The sequence below is a fragment of the Ictidomys tridecemlineatus genome, chromosome 5 (assembly GCF_052094955.1).
Source record: "Ictidomys tridecemlineatus isolate mIctTri1 chromosome 5, mIctTri1.hap1, whole genome shotgun sequence".
NCBI classification, from domain to species: Eukaryota; Metazoa; Chordata; class Mammalia; order Rodentia; family Sciuridae; genus Ictidomys; species Ictidomys tridecemlineatus.
Genome location: NC_135481.1, coordinates 154,989,805 through 155,014,828, shown reverse-complemented (window position 1 = coordinate 155,014,828; position 25,024 = coordinate 154,989,805). Strand labels below are relative to the sequence as shown.

At 45.5% G+C, this 25,024-nt stretch overlaps 1 protein-coding gene and 1 long non-coding RNA gene across 9 annotated transcripts in view; both read right to left on the bottom strand.

Moving 5' to 3' along the window:
* The window catches only part of LOC120886165 (uncharacterized), a 44,618-nt gene extending 25,983 nt beyond the window's left edge, over positions 1-18,635 (bottom strand). Inside the window, exons 1-5 of one of the 7 annotated variants that reach the window (XR_013439498.1) lie at positions 17,874-18,604; positions 7,478-7,533; positions 6,920-7,013; positions 6,427-6,524; positions 2,169-5,554 (exon numbers count right to left, since the gene is read on the bottom strand). This is a non-coding gene — a long non-coding RNA (uncharacterized LOC120886165). The other 6 variants (XR_013439502.1, XR_005728910.2, XR_013439501.1 and 3 more) reach the window with 6 other exon arrangements.
* A 1,802-nt stretch (positions 18,636-20,437) lies between these two features.
* On the bottom strand, positions 20,438-24,752 carry Foxa2 (forkhead box A2). 2 transcript variants are annotated; one of them, XM_040276062.2, is made up of 3 exons: positions 24,520-24,752; positions 23,481-23,550; positions 20,438-22,417 (listed from the first exon to the last, which is right to left on the bottom strand). In XM_040276062.2, the coding sequence occupies exons 2-3, from the start codon at positions 23,547-23,549 to the stop codon at positions 21,113-21,115; spliced, it is 1,374 nt and encodes a 457-aa protein (XP_040131996.1). In that variant the 5' UTR covers position 23,550; positions 24,520-24,752; the 3' UTR covers positions 20,438-21,112. The 2 variants fall into 2 exon arrangements, with proteins under 2 accessions (XP_040131996.1, XP_005334664.1); XM_005334607.3 differs by lacking the exon at positions 24,520-24,752 and having other exon boundaries at positions 23,481-23,632.
* Positions 24,753-25,024: the final 272 nt, after the last annotated feature.

Below are 25,024 nucleotides of genomic sequence, written 5' to 3'. Positions count from 1 at the left end.
AATCAACTTAATGTAAACTGCACTTTGTGTTTGTTTTTATATTATTATTATGTCTACTTTTTCTTATGGTATTTAAAATAAGCTCTGGTTTTAAAAGAGCAAATGTGAAAGAACATCTGATTATTTTTTTAGATGGCATTTACTCTGATCCTAAGTGTAGTTTATGGCAATTACAAAAGTACACTTTATGTCCCATCTCTGGTTCATCCTGTTCTTAACTCTGATTGTAGCAACCTCCATTCATTAGGATTCTGAATGAAATAAATGTGGAAAAGAGAAGCCCAAAGTGATTTTCAGAAGTGGCAAATCACAATTAAACTTAGTTTTTAAATCAACTGTTCCCAACTTTTTCCTTCTTTTTAGCAGCAGAGAGGGCTGATTATTTAAACCCAAAACTCTGCCTCATGGTACTCTGCACTACACAAACGCTTCCTGTCCCTTCTTCCCCAAAAGGCAACATTTTGACTTGACAACTACCACAAGACATGGAAACCTTCCGTATAAACACTCCACAAAGATTGCATCTAATCACAGCTTGGATTTAAGGGAGAAAAAGAGGCAGGGAAAAGCATGAATCAGACATAAGAAATGTGAAAAGTCCTGTGTCTCCCTCCCCCTCAGTTCTACATTCTCTCCCTCACCACCCCCCTGGTAAAATAAAAGAGAGTTGAGCGCAACCTGGTACAGTACAGGCACCCCGAGATTTAAGGGGATAAGTGCAGCCTTACTTAGCTGCAATGCTGCAGCTGTGCTCTTATCTAACCAAAGGAGACAGGGACAACAAAAGAACCCAAAGAAGGGACAGTGGATGCATGGGAAAACCACTACCCCAGCATTGTGGTGCCCTTCTGCTGAGCAAATAGTTCAAACTGTTCATTCTCATCTTCTATTCTCTCCCTGGTACATTGTTTGTGCCCTTGCATTTCATTCTGCAAGGAAGGTTGCTCGCTGGGCCTATAAGCAAACAGTCCAGAAAAGAGCTAGCCATCCTCCTCTCTTCCCCGGAGAACTAGCATTTTTATTTCAGCTCCAAGCTGTCAAAGACCTGGAGAGTTTATGTCAGTGTCCTGAATTAATTGCTTTAAGCTGGAGCAAGCTCCACGGGCTACCAAACGTCCAGAAGATGTTTATTAATAACGTTTCCTCCAAGATTCTGGCTCCAAGCTGTCCCTTGATGGTGGCCTTTATCTGATGCCACCCTCTCACTCCTGGTCCCTTGGTGCTCAGGAGGGGGTTGCCTCTTTCAGGCATCGTGACAAAATTTAGAATTGCCTGGGGTGAAAAAAAAAAAAAAATATATATATATATATATATATATATATATATATATATATATATATACACACACCTATGTAACAGGATACACATGATGGACATTTTTGTTCCCACCCAGAGAGATTCAAGAGTTACAGAAAACCACAGGCACCACCCTGAAATGGGCAGGGGGAGAGCAAAAAGCCACAAGGACATCCCTCTGTGAAGATCACTTAGCCAATGTAATTAGCAAAAAGAGCAGAAGAAATCAGCCCCCATTGTGTTCCCTCCCCACCTCCTCCTCCAAAGGAAAATTCAGTGAGACTGACTACATGATGCATTTTGAAGTTTTCCCAGTACCAAAAAAAAAAAAAAAGCCTCTTTAATAGAATGAAATAATAAACCAATTTATATACCGATATAAGACCAGGATCGTGAGTGCCATTGTGTAATTTTCCACTTGACTTTTCATTATCTACCTGAACAAAATCAATCTATATGTATGGGATCAACATACAATTCCAGAGATAAAAGCTGAAAATAAATGCGCTTTGCATATCCCCGAGATAAAAGACACAGTGCTTGGTGCTCCCTTTTCTTCTCCGGCAGATGCATTTATAAAATAAATTGTTGTGTCAAGAAAAGAGCCAGACATTGTGGTGTATCTTGAATGTTGACTCCTTTGCTGGAAATATTGATCCCACAAATGAACAGTGGTTAATAAGTACCCTGCAGACCGTATCAGGTCTTCTGCTGTAGTTTACCCAAAGTGCAGTCCGGGTCAATGTTTCTTCCAACCAAACCTCCCCACCTACAAAAAAAAAAAAAAAAAAAGACTACCCCTATTAACATGGATTTAAGGCTGAGGACTTCAAGGGCCTTCTGAATCCTCTCTAAAGAGACAAAGCACAATGAAAAATCACATTTTATTAGAAACCCCCATGCAGCAAATACCCAGCTTGAAAAGTATACACAGCCTTCAAAAGGGAATGAGAGTTGATTCCATGCACTTTGGGATTGACAGTTTTTGTTTTGTTTTGTGTTGTTTAACTTTTCACAGGTTGAGTTTTATTCCTTTATGCTCTTCTTGACCCCAGTAATTAAAATGGTACTAATAAAGGTAAGATTCTCCTCAGTAGCTGTGCCATGGGTCCACTTTGATTCTGCACCTTTGTAAAACATTGCCAACAGCATCCTATCTGTGTGACCCTTCTGAACACACGGTTCCATGTCACCTAGTTTTTGGTGTGCCCTGTGGGGCTCAGTGCTCTTTGGAGGAAAGCTTCCCTACCCTCCTAAGGTCTGTTTTCCACTCTTGTCACTGGTCATATTTTTGAGAAGCAGGAATTAATTTCCAATGTTGTATAGGCCAGCAAAAAAAAGGCCCACAAGGTACCTAAAGTAGGCCACTTCTCACTCCAAATGATCACTCTGATTTGATGGACATTTTCTGGTCATTGAAAAGTATTGATGTTTTAGATCAGTCATGGGCTTTAGGCCATAGAGTTCTAAAAATTCATCATGCATCTTTATTTATTCATCATGAGATTTAGTAACGTCAGGGGAGGTTAAATGTCTATGTGGGCAACTTAACTGCCACAACTTCCTTGTGACAGCAGGACAAATCAACACCTTTACCTTTTAAGATCTTTCAATTGACAAATTCTGGTGGCTATCGTTCTGTTGTTTTGGTGCAGTTATGCAACTCTTGATTTTCATGGGCCCTATTTCCCTACCCTGAGAGCTCTGTACAAGCACACAGCACCCATATGGAACTAGACCACTGCCTCTCTGTGAACAAGTCATGCATTCCTCAGTTTACATGAACTAAGGGCTCTGAGGAAAGCATCCAGGTTTGTGGGCTTTGGGGAAAATTCTTGTGATGGTCAAAGTTCAATATGGGGGAGGTATATGGGCTTTCAGTTACTTGGGGCTTTTAGGAAAACAAATGTACGAATGTCCTGCCTTTACCTAATCTTTCTGTCTCAGTAGCTATGAATAAATAAATCTAGAGAATGCATAAGATTTCACATTAAGAAGAGTGACCCAATTGTGAGAATTCTGTTTGAAAAGGAAACTACCTCAGGATGGAATCTTGGAAAAGTCCCTGAATTCTCATTACAGGAATGATGCCTCCTATTCCAAAAGCATTTGGGCTTTATGAACTCAAGGTCTGCTTTATCCATGGTTTAATTATTAATTAATTCAAAATAGAACAACACATGAGCTTCGTTCAACATATAGAAAAATCTTTAAGGAGTTGAATACCCACTCCCAATTTTTACGAGGAGAGAGAACATACTAGAGCAGAGTATTTCCTTTTCCATAGTGAAATTTACTCAAACTGGAAATTGTCATTGCTAAGTGACCTCATAACCATCTTCTTTGGCTGGGTCAGTACCCCAGGCCTAAGCAGAATGCCAACACAGGGTTGCAAAACAATATATGCTTATGAAAGAAATGTTTACTAAACAGGAAAAACTGCATTTCTTTTTTTTTTTTTTTCTTTTTTGAAGTGCTGAAGATCAAACCTTAGGGCCTCATGTATACCAGGCAAGTCCTCTAACAACAAGCTACATCCCCATCCTTATTCTCAAAACTCAGTTTCTTTAAAAGGTATTATTAGTTTCCGTGTCATAGTTGAGCTATTTTGATATCACTTCTGGGGGTGGGGAAGGGTTGGACAGTCAGAAGTCATGGATTTATGTAGGTGTCTACATTTGGATAAATACAAGATAGAAAGCTGTTGACTTTGCTAGTTCTAAGATTTAAAAAATAGATACATCCTAATACTTAAAGGAGGAGAAAAAGAGTACAAAACAACTCTGAAATGAGGATAAAAACATGCTCATATTCAACTCCTTGACAGGTATGATATAATGGACTAAGACAACCATTCTCAGCTATTATAGCCAATTATAACCTGGAAAACAGATGAAATTTTATGTGAATAAGTACAGGCTGGCCTGAATATATCTACCTAGGTATCATAAACTAAATTATTTCCCCACAATAATGCCCTCCTTCCTTTCCCATGTATGCACAGGGTTTTATTTATTTATTTTTTAAACAGGGAGGGTGAGAGATAGAAAGGGAGAGAGAGAATTTTAATATTTATTTATATTTTTAGTTTTCGGCAGACACAACATCTTTGTTTGTATGTGGTGCTGAGGATCGAACCCAGGCCACACGCATGCCAGGCGAGCACGCTACCGCTCGAGCCACATCCCCAGCCCTGCACAGGGTTTTAAAACAGTGTACACAGCTCTCTTGATTTCCACTAATATCAAATATAAATAACTGTGATGAAATGTGTTTCTCTTAACACCACCACCCCAGGGTGCCCCTTCACACCAGGCCAGATGGAAATAAGGTACCCATTTTACAGATGAAGAACCAAACGTTCCTGTTTGCCCTGTGGGAGGGATAGTTTACCCTTTTAGAAAGGCCAAACAGGAATGTTTTCCAAAGATGGTTTGTTTGTATTGAAGATTAGCAGACAGGGATGGAAATTGGGTGAAATATGGCCCTATATCAGGATCTCTTGGTAAAGTCCCTCTCCTGAACCTCTGAGTTATTAACACAGATACCCATTCAGGAGATCATAATTCTAGAAATGGGGCCAGAAGGGAGCATGACTTTGTATTAAAGATGCCACAAACTTTCCACAGTACTTAAAATGTCTCTAGATCAAAAGAGCTGTTTTTAAACATGAAAATAATAATAATAATAATAATTTATCTGTGGTGCCAGTTTTAAAGGCAAATAAAATTTTGATTTTGAAAGCATACCATCACCAAGAAAAAAATTACTTGATAGCTTTTCTATAAAATGCAAATATAATAGACATGCTGTAAGAGATAATTTTTTGGTCTTACATGCTACATCAACTTGCCTATCATTCACAAAGCTCTAAGTTTAGCATCACAAAACAAAAGAAACCAAATAAACATATATATATATATATATATATATATATATATATATATATATATATATCCTTATTCAATTTCTTCTGCAATGCTAAAGAGTACACGAGCATGTAATACCAAGGAGGAAAGCAAATTACTTTTAAAGAAATATAAAACATGCTCTCTTATGTAATTCAGATAAGATTTTCTAGCAATCTTCTTTAAAATAGCATTTAATATACTTCCATCGATGGAGTGACAGTCATTCTGTTTTGTACATGACTCCAGGCTGCCATAGCTGCAGTTGTGTCAAATATGTTGATATAATGTGGGATTCATAAAAATTTAGTTAGATGTTCAAATGTACTTCATTTTCTTTTCTGGAAATTCTGCAAGATAGAGATATGGATTCACAGATGAACACAAAAAAGATATTCTTTTTAAGAGGATATTTCAGATTAAGCCTAGGTGTGTTTATTGAGAGTGCCATTTTAAAAGGAACTGTCCATTGTCTTCAGAAATCACTATGCATTGTCTCAAGCACCACTTCCAAGTTCAAAAGAAGTTTCTGCAGCCCAGCACAGAGGGAAAAAAAAAAAATGTTTTGCTTTCCAACTTCCTAACTCCATTCATACTTTAAAAATGGTTATAGTGAGTGTGGACTGGCTGAGAGAAATCAGACTGATCTGTGAAATGCCAAAGGACATTGATGGAAGTCCATTACTCTCCCTTTGCTAATCCTCTGGGACTAGAAAAAAAAATAGGAAATAACACGGGGAGTTATTTTATACTTTGAAAAAAGAAAAGCATCAATTTTCAAGTTATTTAAAGAATGAGAATTCTAGTAATGAAGAATTGCAATGCCTGCTTTCCTAGAAACCCAAGGTAAATTCAGACAGCAAACACTAAGGTACAGTCTCTTTATGATTCTGACTTTTTTTTTTTTTTTTCCTTCTGAGTGAATAAGTCATTAAATGAAGAAAAGTCAATGAGAGGAGGGGACAGATTGTTAGATATTTTGCTTGACCTCAGACAGTAATTTTAATTTAGGAAAGAAGACTAGATTTCAAAATGTTAAATGCTCCTCTCCTAGGTAAAAAGTCAATTCATGTCCAAAACTGCAGGCCTGAGTTGATGTGCATTTTATGCAGATTTTAGGTCAGGTAAGGAGAATTTGTGGCTTGGGTGGAATTAAATAATGTGCATGATTTTAGTATCCATTTTGAGCTCATTATGTTTACATTTTTTTTCCTATTTTTACCTGTGTTCTGCAGCTCTGTGTGCACATACAGATGGTAACATTCTCATACTGGGCACCCAGAGAAGGTCACATGCTTTGCATCAATGGCAATTAGTTCCCTTTTTAAAATGGAAAATGTCATTAAGTTCTTGAATAATTCAAGAGTAGAGGTCACAATACAGTGTCCCTTTTGGGGGTCTTTATGGTGCAAATGGCAAAACAAGGCGATCCTATCAGTAAGAGTAGATCTAAGGTTTACAATGTAGCTCTATTTAGTGTGACAGGAAAATTAAATTACACGAGGCACTCATTCATTGTCACCCGTTAACAGGCTTGGGAAAATTGTGGATCCCGGGGGGCAAATCACTGACAACATGCGAGGAGAATAAAAATATTTCATTTTAATTGGCTGCTGTTTCGTTTGCTTGATTTTGAAAATAACAAACATACACACGTTCCGCACAACTCTCCTTGGAAATAGGGTCCTGAATTTCCCAACATAACCACAACTTACAGTATCTGCCTAAGAGTTGAGCAGATTAACAGCTCTGGGAAGTACAGGGTATGTTTTCTCAGCCACAGTTGAGCTGGATTGCATCCAGGGGGTCCTGGAAAGGAAATATAGGAAATTTGAAATAAAAATTGGCTGCCACTACTTCCCACCCCACCCCCATCGGGATTGGCTTGACTGGAGTTGCGTTTCTTCCAGAAGAAACAAGATAAAGAACGGAATGACAAGGAAGACACCAACCGTCTTCCCTTCCCCGAGGAGAAAAAGTCAGACCGCCCTCCGCTAGCTCTGGTCCAAAACCAGGCGACTTGGGCTGGGGTAGAGTGGATGAGTGTTAGAACCTGCGGAAATGAAGCCTGAGGGTGCGAAATGAAAATCCTCAGAGGTCACCAAATGAGATGAAAGTTTCTCCAGTGGCACTCCAACACAGCTTAGCCACTGCTGAGGTCCCCAGAGTCCCCTACTGTCCCAGTTAGTGTTGGTGGGCGTGGCTGTATTGGCCTGGCTCCCACCAAGCTGGGTCGCGCTGCCAACCTTGATCCAAAACTGTTCTCCCCTTACCCTCCGGTTCGCCGCTCAGTGCCCTGGCTCTCTCCGAAACTGGCCGATCTTGGCACCTGAAGGAGAAGCCCAGGTTGTTGATTTTTCCGGAGGCAGAAACGAAATGGGGAGGGGCAAGGGAAAAATTAAGTCGGCATCACCCACTACCACCGCCACGGGATAGGTCCAGTCCAGTGCGGCTGGCAGCCTCAGGTCGGTTCCCTGCGCTCTAGAACTTGAGCAATGGCAAGAGTGACCAGTCCGTCTTCCTCGTGTGTTTTAAGATTTAAAAAATATATTTTTTCCTCTAAATAATATTTTCAACTAGATGTCAACTCATTTTCCCTTTTTGATCTCCTCTACCAAGGCCCCGAAAAGCTCTGAGTCAGACAAGTGGCCACTGAGAGCAGCGAGGGTTCCGTGACCAGTGCGTAAAGGCAGAAGTCAAACAGCCCGACCCATGCGCCGAGAGGCTCCGAGGGTCCGCTAGAGGCTTTGCAAAACCCGCTGCCCAGTCGGCGCGCAGGTGTGCCCCAATTGTGCTGGATGCACCACCTCGAGGGGTCGGACACCAGCAGGTTGCTGGGAGTCCGAACCCTCACCCCCCTCACCCCCCACCCCCAGCTCAAGTACTCCCAGAGCCCGAGCGGAGGCTAAGGCGGTTCTCCCTGAGAGCTCCTCTTTGGTGACTGCCACCCGCTGCTCCAAAGGTTCCCCTGGCCACTGGCGAGTAGCTAAAAGCAAGGCCGTCAGCCAACAGCTTAGGGGCTCACTTCGCATTAAGAAAAGTGGGTGCCGCTCCATTTCTGAAGCAGGCCTGACTTTAAGAAAACTTAGGTAAAGGGAAGCATTTATTTTTTTTTTTTTCAGAAAAAAAAACCCTATATTCCAGTGCTATTTGTGCAAACGGCGGCGAATGATTTATGCCTAAACATAGACACATTTCCTAGACAGAACTAAAGAACAATGTCATGGGGGGGGGGTGTCAGAGACCGGGGAGGGTGGCAATTTAGATGCTTTTCATTTTATAATGCTTCAATTTAAGCAAACACTTGGGGGCTCCAGGCCGCTGTAATTCCAAAGACAATTTTCTCCGGTTTTAATTTGATTTGCATTTTTCAACTTTGATAATATTCAATTTCATGGCTGAATACACATGTAAACACCGTTAGGTCGTGGTTTTCGCCCCTTGAACCAAACAGAATGTTTCTGAGTGTCATGGGAGGTTAGACCCGATTCCTAAAAATATCTGCAAGTTTCTCTTGAATTGTGTTTCAAAACTTAAGGTGGCTTTGTCTGGGAAAACTATTAAAATATATAGATAGCTAGATAATTTATATATAAATATTATTATTATTATGTAATATATATATATATTACATTTAACTAGTCAATGTGTGTGGGATACCAGCCCAAATATTGTATATTGTAAAAATGAAGGCATGGAAAAAATGAATTCCTATTTGGCATAGAAGCAATTCTATTTTTTGCTCAGAAATATTTTCTAAACTGTATTAATAATAATTTTAAACAAACCAAAAATTATAAATAAATTCTCTCCTCCCTCCCCGAAATGTTTTGAATGTAGATTTCACAGATAGAAGGACAAACATTGAGAATACAAAGAAATATTTGCAAGGAAAGGTTTAATTAGTATCATTGAGCTATTTGATCAAACATGAAATTTATAGGCAAATATTAATTGAAATTTGGTAATTATTTTTAGTCATATCAAAATTGAGGTTCAACAAAATAGCATTGCCAATAACAATGATGTTGTGACCTGCTGCATAACCACACCAAAAACTAATGCAAGTATATGCCAATCCTTGATGGTTTCAATTCCTCAGGACATGCCATCGACTAGACTAGACATCATGCAAAGAAATAGCTGATATTCACAAAATGTGGAGAAAAATTGGCATTTAGTGAATATACCGAAATTCTACATGCATTTCATAACCCACTTATAAAATCATACTAGAAAAAGAAAGGAGAGAAGAAATGACACACTTTTGGAGTTTGCCCATGGGTAGTTTACAAAAAGTAGCAATCAAATTTCCAGAGTTGCCCTTCATTTTAAAAATAAATGTATTTACCTGTTCACTATTCACTACTATAGAACACTCAATACTGTGGAAATTATTTCTACCTTAAATCCTAAGAATTTACAAATTAAAAATTTAATTTTTAGGTTTTTTTTAATTATCTTGGGCAAGATTAGAGATTTTCAAAAATAAAAGTTACTACAGTTCGTCATCTTGGGAAATTAGTTGTGTGAGTCCTCAAAAAAAAAAAAAAGGTTTTGCTTGAGACCAGCTGGTAATGGAGAACTGTATTTTAAGTTGAGGTGATCTCATTTGAAAAATATCTTTTATCATGTGAAAGGAGTGTAGACAAACAAGAAAAGAATTCCATTTGAAATAGTACCAACTTTGAAAGAGAAAGCTAATTTTTAAAAAACACATTCGTCGCAGGCTGACTTCTAATACCTTTCGGAAAACTGCTCTTTAACACTTGACTTTTTAAAAAATAATTGTTTGATTTTTAAATTGTCATTGTTTAGGATTTGTATTAAACTTTTATATTGTTTTGGATGCCAGGTAATTTTTGTCCATTTTATACAAATAGGTGACAGAGTGGGTGCGAACTTATTCCTACAGATAGAGCTAAATGAAGGGGGTCTAATTATAACTAATGGTCTATTCAGAGAAATGCAAATTGTGGACAGTAGTGAACATCTTTTCTTTCTTTTTTTTTTTTTCTGTTAGTAACTGCGGAGTAAATGCGATCTCCTTAAGGATCTTAAGTTTGATGATCAGAGAGTGAGTTTACCATTTTAATTCACTCCCTGGAGTACCATGGTTGCTTTATCCAGAAACTGCCTCCAACTCTGTAGACAGTTAATGTGCCCCCACCCCCAACTTTGTTTCTCTGAGTCTGAGCTGCAACAGGCTTATCAAAGACCAACTGAGAACTCTGGAGGACTTCGTGTGGGGGAAGGGAGGTGAGAGAGAGGAATGGCCCTAGGAAGTCCCTGGTAAGTATTTTAGGCAGGTGTGGACTTTCAGAGGTTGCAGAGTAGGGGATCCAAAGAGGCACCGTTTTCTCAGGTCCCTACAGTCTTAGGGATTTGGGAGGGTGTGTCCTTCTGGGGATCTGTGAATCTTCAGAGGAAGGCATAGCATCCCCCAGAAGACCCAGCTGCTGGGGGTGGGGGGATTAGCTAAGGATATTATAAAGGCATTGTGACCTGACTGTTCCTTCATGATTAATAGGAGCTGTGTGTGTGTGTGTGTGTGTGTGTGTGTGTGTGTGTGTGTGTGTGAGAGAGAGAGAGAGAGAGAGAGAGAGAGAGAGAGAGAGAGTTGGATGAATACAAGGCAGAAATCGCCCAGTTACTTTTAGTTGTTTACTGAGCAGAGGCAAAATCTAAACAGCGCTTTCCACAATCAATGAAGGGATCGCCTCAGGGTCCAGAGTTGAGCTCCCTAAATGAGTCTGGCATTCTGATAACTGCAGGTGAGCACCTGAGATCAACTTCTTCTCTCAGCTCGATGCTGTGAGGAGATAGGGACTCCTCTTGTTCTCGAGCTCTGGGAAGGGAGAGGCTCGAGGGGGATTTAATTGTCTGCCTGGGTGAATCGAAATGTCCTTTTAAAGCAAAGAAATCAAGAGAGATTGGCCTTTAATAGGCAAACTCTGCTGGTGAGAGAGGGGTGGTAATTAAAATGGAGAAAGGACAAAATATAGATTGGATGCCCTTCCCCCACTTGCCCACTCCCACAAACCACCCTCAAAATGGCATTCTCTGTTTTCCCGGTCTTTAGAAGGCTTACTGCCCTTACTGAAAGTGGGTACCTTGTGTCATCTCATGTCCCCACCTTAGTCGAACATTTCAGTTATGCAATTTGGAGTGGGTAGTACAGTTTAACCTAGTACTCTGTTCTCTTCAAGAGTTGATCATTCCCATGCCCTGCACATCACTGTGCATGAGCTGACCTTGGAATTCGGTTGTATAAGTCTCCTCTGAAATGCCACAATGGAAGATACTAAGTCTGCAGGAAATTCCACACCACTAAATCTGGACAGACAAGGTAACTTAGCTCTCTGTAGGCTGAAAAGAAAAGGAGACCTCTGTACCAAGATTGAGTGCTATTTCCAGGAGGAGGAGGGCAGTGCTCAGTTCCACCTGGTGTCCCCAGGCTTTGGCAAGCAGGTGTTCAGCCATAATTGTCATGCATACCCATATGTAGTCCACTGGTGTGCACTCTGCTCTCCTCTCTTTGACAACAGGTCTATTAGGTGCTGAGCCTCATTCTCCTCCAGGATGGATGCAGGCCAGCCCACCTTCGCCAACATTCTACTCAAGACAAACCTTTGAAGCAAATGTTTATCATGATCTGCATTTGTATATATGTTGGAGGAAGCATGCTGTGGGGGATGGGGGTCTTGCAGTTGTTGCAGCTTGGGCAAGGCCATTTGGAGACCAGCTGTGGGAGGTGCATACATTCCAGCTGTATTGTCACCTGTGTTGTCATACCTCCAGGTGCAGGTCAGGGGGAGGTCAGAGGCAAGAGTCTATTGGATATTCCTGATCCCTACTCCTAGTAAAGATTTAAACTGATAGGCTGAATCTCCAAAATAATTTGGCTGTGTGAATTGCCCATGATCTTTGCCTTGACTCCCCCCCCCCTTCTCTGGCATTTTCTCTTTCTAATCACAATGTAAGAACCATCTAGCTGCTGATTCTCGCCCTGTCTCCTCTTTTCCAAAGCATTAGCCAGCTGGCCCTGGAGATTCCACAGGGAAGAAAGTACAGCCCAGGTCTGAATGAACCCCTTGCTGGCTTTGAGGGACCTTGATCACATGAGATTCTGACTGTTACTACAAGAGAAAATAAGCATCAGACTGATCCCAGACATACCATTATAATCTCTACCAGGTCTAGAGTAGGTCTTTTTTAACCTCCAAAAGGTGTATCCAATTTTCACTCTTTTTGAGATCTTCCTGTTCTTTTCAGCCTTCCCCTAAGACACATCCTCTTCTACCAACACAGCTTACTTTGCAAATTCTGAAGTTCTAGTGAAGGCAGGCTTCCTACTGCTTTGGAATTGGAGTTGACTATGCTCAAAATCATATATGAAACAAGAGGAACTGAAAGAACATAGAACTGTAAGACTGGACTTCAGTACTGAGCTCTGAAATTGGAGCAAGTTCCCTAACTTCTCTCAGCCCCAGGCCCATCACACATAATTCTTCTACCACTGAGGTATGGGGAAGACTATAGAGATCATGTTCATGAAGACACCTCCCATGGTGCCTGACACCTACAAGAACTCCACTTAAGGATAGTAGGATTGAATAGAGTTGTGTTAAAGAAATAAGCTGAGGGAATATGTTGGGGTGTGGGGGGCCAATAAGAAACACTAAAATGATAAAACAAAAGACAAATTTTCTGCCAAAAAATGGACTGGTTTTTCTGGGTAAAGTGTAATTTTTCTCAGTCAGCAAGGCATATAGCTGCAGTAACAACTTCTTCCACTGTATGAACTACTCAGTTCAAAATGTAGCTTAGAATTGCAGTACAAATGGAAAATATATAGTGAAATGTTTTTTTTATTTTATACTAATAAAGGTTTTAGAAGGTATAGCCAGCAGAAAACACGAACACAATTGCATTTTTGTTGTTGTTGTTGATATCAAAGACGACCCATGATAATATCCTAATATTTTTCCCTCTACAGTGCTGGGAACCCAGGACATTGTGCATACTAGACAAGTACTCTACCACTGAGCTATCCCCCAGCACTGCCATTCTGATTTCTTTCCTTAAGTTTCCTCTGACCACTCTACAGAGTTCTCTATGACCCAGATCTTGCCCCGGAAGACACTTCACTTCATTCCTTCACAGAATATGTTATATAATCATTTGTCCTCTTGCCCCATTCTACCCACCTCATGCATTCATTCTTTCTATCTTTCTCCCAAATACTTATCAAGATTATGTTTTATATTTTTAAGTAATGTATTTCAACATTCATGATTTCAAATTAGGAATTATATGCTTTCCTTTAAGAATTTCCCAATAGAACTAATTATACAATTATGTCTGCTTTGTAAAAGAGAAATCATAAAGAAATGAGATCATATTTCTAAGGAAATAACAAGTCAAAATTCACATGCATGCAATTCTACTTTGATTTGCTTGGCTCATGACCAACTGTGGTTCAAAAACATTCTTGCTTATTCTTAAACCAGTGTTTTATTGCTTTCAAATAAATAAAACAAAGGGAAAGTTGATTTAACTATGGGGGAAATTATTTAAGCAAGTGGAAATGGAATGAGAAAAGCAAGTAGAACTAAAACACAGCAAATCTCATTTCAAAGTTCTGATGTGCACCAAACATCAATATTTTTCCATTACACAAATATGTTTGTGATGCTGAAATTTCCTTCTTGGTTAATGATGTTTAAGTGAAATAAATAAAGTATTCCTGCCATCATCATCTGACATTGCTGAGAATATTGGTACTTCTAATTAACAGGAGCAGGGACTTGCCCTAGAGGGACCATGAGAAATTTAGTTTTTCATGAATGAATGTAACTTAATTTGTGTTGCTTCTTTCAGCATGCCCAGATATCAGTTGTGTTATCAAATAGTGAAACTCACAGACAGACAGAAACAGAGAGGAGAGAGTTAATGACATCTGACCAGTTTATGTGGTTATCTGAAGAAAGATCCAAGCTCTGAAGAAAAGTCATTTATGGGTGGCGGGGGAGAGGTATATAGTTGCGAAGCTGTGCTTGAAAACATCCTGTCCTGTCTACCTGTCTGTGTGAGAGACTTTAGTACAAGGTTTTGGTATTTTCCTGCAGAAAATACCAAAAAAAAAAAAAAAGAAAGAAAAGAAAAGAAAAAAAAGAAAAGAAAAGAAATTTGGGATAGATTCCAAGGGTACAGGGCCTAAGGGGGAGGGGAGAGGAGGCATCACCTCTAGTCTAGCAATAGGGACCACGACGGAATTACAGCTTGTAAAATAAGCCTCCATCAGTCTCCCAGGAGACAGCCGGCCTCAACTTGGGTGTTCCCCGCTTGTTAGCCTCAGTCATAATTGGTCTCTCCTCCCATCCCACGTTGTTGGTTTTCTGTGTGTGGCTTTTGGTGTGAGCGTGTTAGGTCATCAACAAATACAATGGGAGGAGGGAGCAAGGGGGGACACACATGATTGTTTTAAAGAAGAAAGGAAAAAAAGGGATAAGAGAGTGGGCAGGAAGGCAGCTAACAGAATGGGGAAGATGCCCCAGGATTTAGGATTCTGAGGCAATCTCTGGAGTGAGGAGGGTAGGGGGACTCCCTGGGAGTTTTGTTAAAGGGAGAAGAGACCCACCAGGAGCTGAAGCCCCTGCTGAGCTCCTTTGGGGACACATCTATTCTCTGCTATTTTTTGTCTCTGGAGGTGCTTACTCATAAAAAAATAATAATTTAAAAATCATGGGGGTGACCTGCCCTAGAAAGGCAGTGTGTATGGAGTTGAAGACCTCTGAAGAGCAAGCCAGGACCTATGGGGCAGGCAAGGAACACAGCCCCTCAACCTTTCTCCATTTTTAAAAAGTTTTTCCCTTGATCCTCATTGTCTTCTCCACCATCCCCTGTCTATTCTATTTTCCCCCACTTTTCAGGGGAACACCTGTCCTAAGGATAAGAAGTTATAAGAAATCTATAATCTGAAGTTAGCTATAAATCTTAGAGGAAGGGATATGTCTTTGCCGACAAGGAGGGTTGAAGATACAGTACATACAGTACATAGTTTGCAAACAGGTCCAGAGAACCTTCCATTTTTGTTTATGGTAAAATGAATATTTGAACCCAGAGAGGAAGCAGGAAGAAGTATAATGAAATCGAGTTACAAACTTTTTTTTTGGGGGGGGGGTCTATTTTCCTTGTTTTTTAAAAGTTTTTTCTTTTTTTTTTTTCCACTCTCCAACCCTTGGCTGGCCTGGGTTGCTATGGAATTGCTGCCAGAGCTGGTGTCCACGCTGTCCTATTTCAGTAAAAATAATTCAGATCTGAAAACTTGTTGTTTTGCCGTATCAGGGACAGAAAAAAAAAAAAACGGGACTAGCAATACTAGGGTGTTTAGGGGGAGGGGTGTCTATTCTGTGAGGCAGGACTTATGCTCACAAGTTTGTGGCTCTTGGCCAGCACCAGCTGTTCGGTAGCTCCAAATTCACAGCGGCTGGGGCGGGGGTGGGGAGCCACAGGGGGAGGACAGGAATACCATCTTCTTTTTTGCTGTCTCTGGCTGGGTAAAGATTCAGTCAGAAAAGGCTACATTGAGTTTTGGGAACGCTCATGAATGAACACATTCCAGACCTGCTCTCAGCTACCCTTCTCCACCCGAAGCACTCCCTGACACCCGGATATTTAGAAGGATACACTGCTCCCAAGAAAACTCCTTGCCCCAGCTACCTCTAGGTACCTCCTCCGGCAAACTCCTCCCCATTATGCCCTATTAAGCCTTATCTTTGGCTTCACCACCACCACCCCGCCCGCCCTAACATTAAAAGGCCCCCAAAGCACTGAGAACTGGCTTCTCTTTATGAAACCGCGAGAAGGCGGGTGATAAAGATCAGGCGTTTAAATTGGTCATTTGGAAGATTACATCTCTTCAGCGAGGGTCTTTCTTTCAAAACCCCGCACTGAATTAAGGGCCGCGGCTTCTCCGCACCCGGCTCTCAAAGGCCGGGCACCTTTTAATTCCTCAGTGGAGTGGGCTGGGCTAGGTGACGGGGCGCCCATCAAAGGCCCGAGGGAAGGCCGTGGGGCGACACTCGTTTAATGACAAGTAATTGACGGATTCAAGGCCTTGCATTACCAGCGGAATGGGGAGGCATTAATTATTTAAAAACGATTAGCCTTGCCATGTGTCCTGCAAGCGTTCCATCTTGTTCAGGAAAGATAACCAGCCACGCGAATCAGAGCCCGGTCCGGTGGCCGGCAGGCGCTTCCCCAGCCGGCCTCCGGTACGGTGAACGAGGCGAGCAGCCCCTGGCGCCAGGAAAGGAGGGAAATGGAGGATCCAGAGTCCCTATACAATGGAGGTGCCCATATAACACTGATCCTGCGGATCAGTGAGACTGATTTCTGCCCACTTGGATTCGCGATCTGGCAACTGGGGCTCAGACAGAAAAGCTTCCCAGTTGGGGGTGGTAGGCATTTTCCGTGGGCCGGTTACATAGCGCGTCTCACACTGCTTAGTGAAATACCTAGTAAAACCCAGCTGAGAACGGACATCTCAGGACGCCTGACACCCAGACGTTTAAAGGAAAGACCCTAGGGAGAATGTAGATTGGAGAAAGAATGGTGGGAGGGGACAAACCTAAGGGGAAAGACAACTTTTCTGAATCCTGCCTTCGAAAGCCGAGCGTCCTGCCTTTTCAACAGCCTCTGAGCAACTACTGATTTCCCGAAGTCACCACCCGCTTGCAAGCGGCTGAAAGACCGGCTTGATTCTGCTCGGACGTTCTGCACCTGAGCGCGCACGTCCAGTAAGCTGGGACACCCTCGAGTCCGGCCAGACGCGAACCCAGGCTCCATCAGAAAATAGGCAACGGAGTTGCAATAAGAATGGGGCGATGCATGACTCCGCGGCCGATTTCTGACTTTCAGTCCTGGGCGCAGTTTATAACCCTGAAGGTTACCCAACCTGCCTACGGCCAAGCGCTCCAGTGGGCAAAGGCCATCATTGGCCACTTTCTACGGAGAAAGCTAACGCTACTAGTTTTTCGAAAGGCTTTACCGCTCCTTCCCCTGCTCCAGCTTGGTGCCGACCCCCACTGTCATCTTGGCCTGACTGTATCCGAGAAAGGACTGAGACTGGACTCAAACTATTGTGGGCCTTGGGGGTGGGGGGAGGCCACCATGCTCGGGCCTGTGTCTCTCAGGAATGGTCGCTGACACCACGCACATCGTTTCCTGTTGACCCCTACCCTAGACTCTGAACCTCTCCTCCCAGCCACTGTCCTTAGGAAAGGCAGCGCTCAGATCGAATCCCCAGCCCCGAGGGGCTACAGATGCTGTAGGGACTGGTCCTAGGTTATCATTGCCTTGAGGCCCCACCAAACTTAGCTGCTCAAAGCCTAGACTAAGTCTGAGTTTCTGACTCTAGGACCCCTCATCCTTTTATGCCTGACACTCTCGAAACGCCCAGTAAAAAAGGCCACCTCCCAACCTCCTGAGTCTTCATTGACTGAGATTCCTGCTACAACCCTCAACTCGCATCCAGGCATCCAGTTATCCAGAGCTCCAGGAAGGGAGAGGGAGTAGCTGAGGCAGGGGAGGAAAAGGGAAGTGTACGGACCTGAGTTGTTGCGGGGAGCCCGGGCGCGGTCCCCGAGTGGGTGCGCTCCCTACCTGCAGTGGCTGGAAGGCGGGCGGGTGGCAAAGCGTCCAATGCGCGGAGGGAGGCGTCCGACTGCGCCGAGCCGAGGCATCCCTGCATTTATTTGAGCTCAAACGGAGCGACTGTTGACTTTAGCACACAAAGCAAAGATTTCACTGCCCGCTAGTTTAAAAATGAATATTTTACCAAGATATCGATCAGCGTTATAAAATTCAGTTAAGTACAATGGGATCCTGGCAAAAAAAAAAAAAGAATAATAAAGGAGGGGGGAGGCAATATAATATCTGTGCAAATTTGCTGAAGTGTGACGTGGCATGGAAAGTTTACCCTCCTGGAATTCGGATCTAGAATGTTTTTTTCGGTTGTTTACTGACTTTGTTTATTCACAGATCACGGTTGCTTAAACCCGCGCGCTGAAGGCGCGGGTAAAAGGAAGAAAAAGAGACGGGGGGAGAACCACTGCACCCCACAACGTAGAGTTGGGGGGAAAGGCGGAGGGCGATCCCTGCCCTCCTAAGCTTGGAACCCCGGCTAGGGGAGGGGGTTGATCGGAGGGGCTGTGTGTGAAAGACACAAGAAGCGCAGAAAAGCCGACGAAAGGACCCGCTCCGAGACATCCTTTTTATGTATTCGGACAGAACTATATCTTATCGGCAGGGATCAGTGGAGGGGGGCGCGCTAAGTAGTTTAAAACGACCCTTGAACAATGGGCGTGCGATACGAAACATAGCAGGTTAGGGCAGCGCTTTCAGCCTCCATTGTCCCCCACTCGGCCCCCGGCCCTGCCTCTCGGCTCCTTCGCCACGGGAGCCTTTTATGTGATAATGAAACACATTTCAGGCCGGGCTCACGACGTGTGTGTCCTTGCCAGGGGGAGAGACTGCCTGATTGCTGGCTGCGGCCTCCGGATCCCCCACCCCCCAATTTCTCTTCCCTGTGTTCTTCGGGACAATGTGGAGTGTTGAAAAGGGATTTGGAGGAGGGGGCCGGAGGCGAGGAGCAAACCCCCCTCAAGCGAGTGGGAAGGCCAGGGTTGGGAGGAGGGTGCAGAGACCCTGGCAAGGTGGTTGAGGGCTGCGGAAGAGGCGGTTTCTAGGGCTCGGGCACAGCTGGGACATTCCAGGTTTGGATAGCCAGAAAGCCCACAAGCCAAGTCTCAGAAACAGGAACTTGGATTTTAAAATAAGAGGCAATACGTCCAGGCACCTGCAGGATACATGCAGCAGTGGCCGGAAGACGGAGGGGGGTGGGGGGGCTACAACATTGAATCCCAACAGCTTATAGGCCTGTAGATATCCCAGGCAAAGCCAATGGTCAGGCTTCCCTTTGCACGCCTGGGCTACTGTTTCACAGTTGGCCACCAATTTACAAGCCAACTGTAAGGAGAGGTAGCACTACTTGTAAGAATTCATTCTGAGTCTGTCTTTATACTTTTGGAATTTCTTTGAAGGCTCACAAAATACCCACTCATCCTCTAAGCCAGCAATCCTGGTTTGCCAACCTGAACTCCTGGGCCAACAGGATGTTTTGGAAGGGTATCATCAGGGTTTGCTGAGAAGAAAGAGGCACAAAGCTTGAGAGACTGCAATCTCTCTTTTGGCAAACAGCACCAGACACCTCACCCCCAATATGCCTTACTTTTTAAAAGGATATTGGCTGGTCACTTGCAGTTATCCATTTGAAACCAATTGCAGGAGAACAATCTTCTAAAGGTTGCCCCAGATCAGGTGCTTCACCACTCCTGGGTCTGCCAAGGTCCTCCAGAGCACCTTATCTGAAGGAGAAGGGTGGGAGTGGGTGGTGGAGTAGACACAAACTTGGAGGATCCAAGAAGAAGCTGGATTCCACAAGAACATAAGGGGTGCCACCAGCAGTGGTAAAAAGACAAAGTGCTGCACTAGGAATTTGCAAGTCCAGTCTAGGCTTGGACTTGAACAGAAGCCTGAGATCTGACATATAGCAAATACATGTAAAATCCTGGCTTTCCCCTAGAGAAGCCAGTCCAGTCTCCCAAGAGATCTCAAAACCAGAGTGCCTCCCAACAGACCAGGTGGAAAGATAGGTGAAGAGTGGTTTTCTCTTGGTGTTAAAAAGAAACCTGCTGGAATGGTTCATCTGGCACTTGTGTGTTTTATTATGTGTAAAGTTAACCTCAAAATTAAAAAGTGACCATAAACAATATTGAGTTCTATTTAATGAGGTACTTGCTGAAGTGTTCTGTGGAAGTGTACTGGTATCTGCAATTTACTTTGAAATTCATTTAGAGAAATAAAGATGGATTAACTGATGGATTCGGCTAGACGTACAAATTTGAAGTAAGGATAGTGAAAATGTTAACTAGAATCTTGGCAGTAGGGTGCCATGTGCTTCCTGCAGAATTCACTCATCTTTAGTATTTTAATAAAATGTTGGAAAAACAACAACTCCCTTACCCCCCCCAAAAAAAACCCCTGTAACCAGCCAGAGTCTTGCTTCCTTCTTCTTGACATTATTTCTAAATCTGTTTATTTTTTTTTAATTCAGAGAGAGAAGAAAAATAAGAAAAAAGAAAATTTCAAAGAAAAGATTCAATGAATAAAACCAGCAATAACACTTTAATATAGATTTGTGGAACTCTGACCCTTGTAGCCAGAATACACATTTATAAGCCATAAATAAAGCACGCAGAAACCATAAATTAATCAGACCCAAGACTTGGATTTCACCGTGTCAAAAATGGGAATGCATTGTTTTTTTTTTTCCTTTTTACTTGGCCATTACAATAGGCCCTTACATTATTTTTTCCTCTTTTTAAACAATTGTACAACTCTGGTTCTCTGTTAAAACTACATGGTTTTACACCAAGTCACTCACAAAAGTTTTTCTTTTTTTTCTTTCTTTCCTTTTTTTTTTTTTAAGTAAGACTTCCCTGCAACAACAGCAATGGAGAACAACAACAACAACAAAAATCAGAATCTGCAGGTGCTTAAAGAAGCAAGAGTCTACACAGTAGTGGAAACGGGAGGTTTTTTTAAAAGTTCATATTTTCCCCCTTTCCCTCTTTATTGATAGGCATCAGTGTGGCCCATCTGTTTGGGAAGGAAAGGCTGCAGAGGAGAACAGCAGACAGTTGTCTTGGGGTGGAGGTGTAATTTCTTCTTCCTTGCACCTTTCCAACACACCCTCCCCAAAGTCTCAACCCCTCCTTCCTCTCTCTTGTCCTTGTCCCGGCTGCCGGCTGCCAGAATTAACCGGGCCTGAAGCTGTCTTCTTAAGAGGAGTTCATAATGGGTCGGGAGTACACTCCCTGGTAGTAGGAGGTGTCTGCGGCCAGGGGCGAGGCGTCCAGGCCCGCTTTGTTCGTGACCGGGCCCATGGCCAAGCTGCCGGGCATGGGGGAACCGTAGCCAGGGTAGTGCATCACCTGTTCGTAGGTCTTGAGGTCCATTTTGTGGGGCTGGTGGTGGTGGTGGCTGTGGTGGTGTTGCTGCTCCGAAGACATGAGGTTGTTGATGGAGAAAGGATGATTGAAGGCGTAGTGGTGCTCAGGTTTGAGGTGGGCCTCAGGAGGCAGGCCAGGGTGATGGGGTGGGCCCAGCAGGTGGGCTGCGGCCTGCTGTTGCTGCCCTGGCGAGGGTGCCGGTTCTGGGGGGCTCAGCGCCGCGGAAGGCGTCCCTTTCAGCTCCCCTAGACCCCCGCGCTTATGCTCCTGGCACGGGGAGGCGCTCGAATGAGGCGACTCAGTGCCCCCCGGAGTCTCGGAGGCCGGCCCAGCGGCCTCCCCGATCTGAGCCTGCGAAGCCTGGTTCCCAGCTGCCGCCTTCTTGCCGCCGCCCCCGGCACCGGCGGCTTCCTTCAGTGCCAGCTGCTTCTCGCACTTGAAGCGCTTCTGGCGGCGTAGGTAGCAGCCGTTCTCGAACATGTTGCCCGAGTCCGGGTGCAGGGTCCAAAAAGAGCCCTTGCCGGGCTTGTCTGGGGAGCGGGGCACCTTGAGAAAACAATCGTTGAAGGAGAGCGAGTGGCGGATGGAGTTCTGCCAGCGCTGCTGGTTCTGCCGGTAGAAGGGGAAGAGGTCCATGATCCACTGGTAGATCTCGCTCAGCGTCAGCATCTTGTTGGGGCTCTGTTGGATGGCCATGGTGATGAGCGAGATGTACGAATAGGGCGGCTTGGCGTGCGTGTAACTGCGCCGGTACGTCTTGGGGTCGCGCGCGCGGCTCAGACCCGCCTGCCCATACATGGGACTCATGGAGTTCATGTTGGCATACGGGGCTAGACCACCCATAGCCCCGGCCGCCTGTCCCCCGAGGGGACTAAGGCTCGGACTCAAATGCGGTCCCATGCCCGCCACTCCAGCTGCCCCGGCCGAGCCGCCCATGCCCGCCATGGCGCCCGCGCCCGGGGACATGCCGGCCAGGGACGGGCTCATGCCCGCGCCCACGTACGACGACATGTTCATAGAGCCTGCGCTCATGTTGCCCGAGCCGCTGCCCATGGCGGCCGCCGACATGCTCATGTAAGTGTTCATGCCGTTCATCCCCAGGCCGGCGTTCATGTTGCTGACGGAAGAGTAGCCCTGCGGACAGAGCCGGGAGAGGGAGACGCAACATTAGCACCGCGGCTCCAGCGTGGCCAAACCTCCCATCCACCCGTCCAGCCCAGGCCCCCGCCTCCGGTGAAGCCTCTAGGGAGTCTTTCCCTCCTTTGGGCTACGGTAACGGGACACTGAATTTATTTCACTTAGAGTGAGCCAGGATAACCCTTGCGGAGGTAGTCAACAGGCTGCAGTCATGGGCATGTGGCCCCTTTTCTATTCCTTCTGCTCCTTGCCCGGGGTCCGGAACACCGGGTCCCTGGCGCAACACCAGGTCAGTTACCCCAGATGAATTCTCCCTCCCTATAATTTCCCCAAACTCTTTCGGAACTCTCCGGCCAGCATAATGATCCAGCGCCACGGCCAGGAATCCCCGGACACTACCTCAGGTTCCAGTAAACAACCTTTAGGACGCCGCTCGGGACGCACAGGACGGTCTCAAGTGGAGACTGTCCCAGGGTTCCCTATGCCCAGACTTCCTCCCAGGACCCCCACCCTGGCCCCTAGGAGAACTGAAGTGCAATGTGCGCGGGGTCGGAGTGGGGGCGGGGGACAGTCTGAGGCATTGCGTGCAGCAATAGGGAAGGAACCGCGAACTGGGGAAAGAACTACACGCGGTTGGGCTTAGAAGCCTCAAACTTTCTTTCTCTTTGTCCATTATTCTTTGACTCTTTGCCTTCACCTCAGCCCCCAACTCCTACCCACCTTCTCCTCTTCAGCTCCCCACCCCCTCGCCGGCAGACCTCCCACCCCTCCCCAGCCGCGCGCTGCCAAACATAACTCTGTTAGGATAGTGCGTGGCTCGGCCACGAAGAGGATTTGGAGGCGCCGCAAGTCAATATTTGATCACAAAGTTAATATTATCTCAAGGCTAACAGTGTGTCGTATAAAAAAGAGACCCATTTGAGTCGAAGGAGGGCGGAAAAGGCGGCTGCCCAGTAAAGCTGGGGGTGAGGGGCGGGTGCCAGCGAGGGAAGCGGTCCTGAGGTTGGGGAAGGAGCGAACGCCACCACCCCACTTCCCCCTGGAAAAGGCGAGCGCTTACCTCGGGCTCGGCATAGTAGCTGCTCCAGTCGGACGGCTCGTGCCCTTCCATCTTCACGGCTCCCAGCATACTGGAAGCCGAGTGCATGGCAGTTTAAAATTTAACAGCCACAACAAACGACCAGCAATCAGCCCCCACCCCCACCCTCTTAAAAAAAAAAAAAGTCGGCGAAGGCACCGTCCCCTCCCTCCCTCCCTCTCTGGCGCTCCCTCTCTGTCGGATCCACTCCCTCTCTCTCCCAGGGCCGACCGGAGGCGGTAGTTGGAAGTGGGAGGGAGGTGTGGGTCACAGGAGGAGGGGGCCGAGGAACCGAGGAGGCCCAGACCAGAGCCCGGCTGTCGCTAGCGCCCGCCACTGCCACCGCCGCCGCCGCGCTCACGGGCTGCCGGGTGGAGGCTGAGGTTGGCAGTGCCGAGCTGCCCCGAGGCGGCGGGAAGCTCGCGGCGCGGGGCGGGTGGGGGGAGAGGAGGAGGAGGAGGGGGAGGAGGAGGTGTGGACCGCGGAGCGGACAAGTGCCGCAGTGACGTGGGCGGCTGGTGATATAGCGCGGCGCGCTGGCGCGGGCCTCCAATCCCCAGACCCGGGGCAGCCCATTTGAATAATCAGCTCACACCTAGGTGAGAGGAAGCCTCGGCAGGCACCCCACACCTGCCCCTCTGCGCCCGCGCCCGCTCAGCTCCCTACGTGCACTACACTCTGGGGTCGGGACAGGAAAACGGCGAGCTGGCCCGCAGGCGCCCAGACGGAGCTCACTTTTGCTCCTGGATCCACCTGGGAGTCACCGAGGGCAGAGGTGCCTGGAAAAAGGCACCTCCACCCCCGGCAAAAGTGGCTCTGGACTTCTGTTCCCGCCCGATCCCTTAGCGCCAAGCGTCTGTCCTAGGGGGCGTCCCGCCTCCGCGTCCCGCAGAGCCTTATTTAAGCAGGATTTATTTATCCCGGGTTTCTTCGCTCTCAGCGCACCTTCCCTGTCAAAACAACAAGCAGGTGACAGCCAATTTGCAAAGCGCCGTCTTATTTAGAAAAACTGTGTACACACCTTTAACTCGCCCGCCGCTGCTCCTGAGAGGCCCCTCCCTGCTCCAGTTAAGTCCCTGAGCGGCCCCGGACAACGCGCGGGGCGCTCATGATACAAACACCTCGGTTTTCTGCCTCCTCCAAGTCCACCTCCTGCCACTGACAGGGGTGCAGTCGGGCGCACGCAGCTCGGCTACTTGCAGCCGACGCTTGGAAGACCGATTTGTCTCTGACATTCAGGCCGGCGTATTTCAAGGTTACTTTTCAGTTACAACCAAGGTGCCCACAGCATTTCGTAACTAAAACAAACAGGGTAGGAGGTGGGTGTAGAGCAGGAAGGGGGAGAAGAATAAAGGAATCAATAATGGGTCGTATGAAATGACTTCAAGAGGGTCTCTGTCCTTTCTGTCTTTTGGAGGGGTTGTTTTATAAATATTAAAAACTTCAGCAATTCTGTGCTTCTCTTTTATTTCCACTGTAATTCCTGGGTGCAAAAATTGTCGCCTGTCCTGGGTTGGCTACCCACA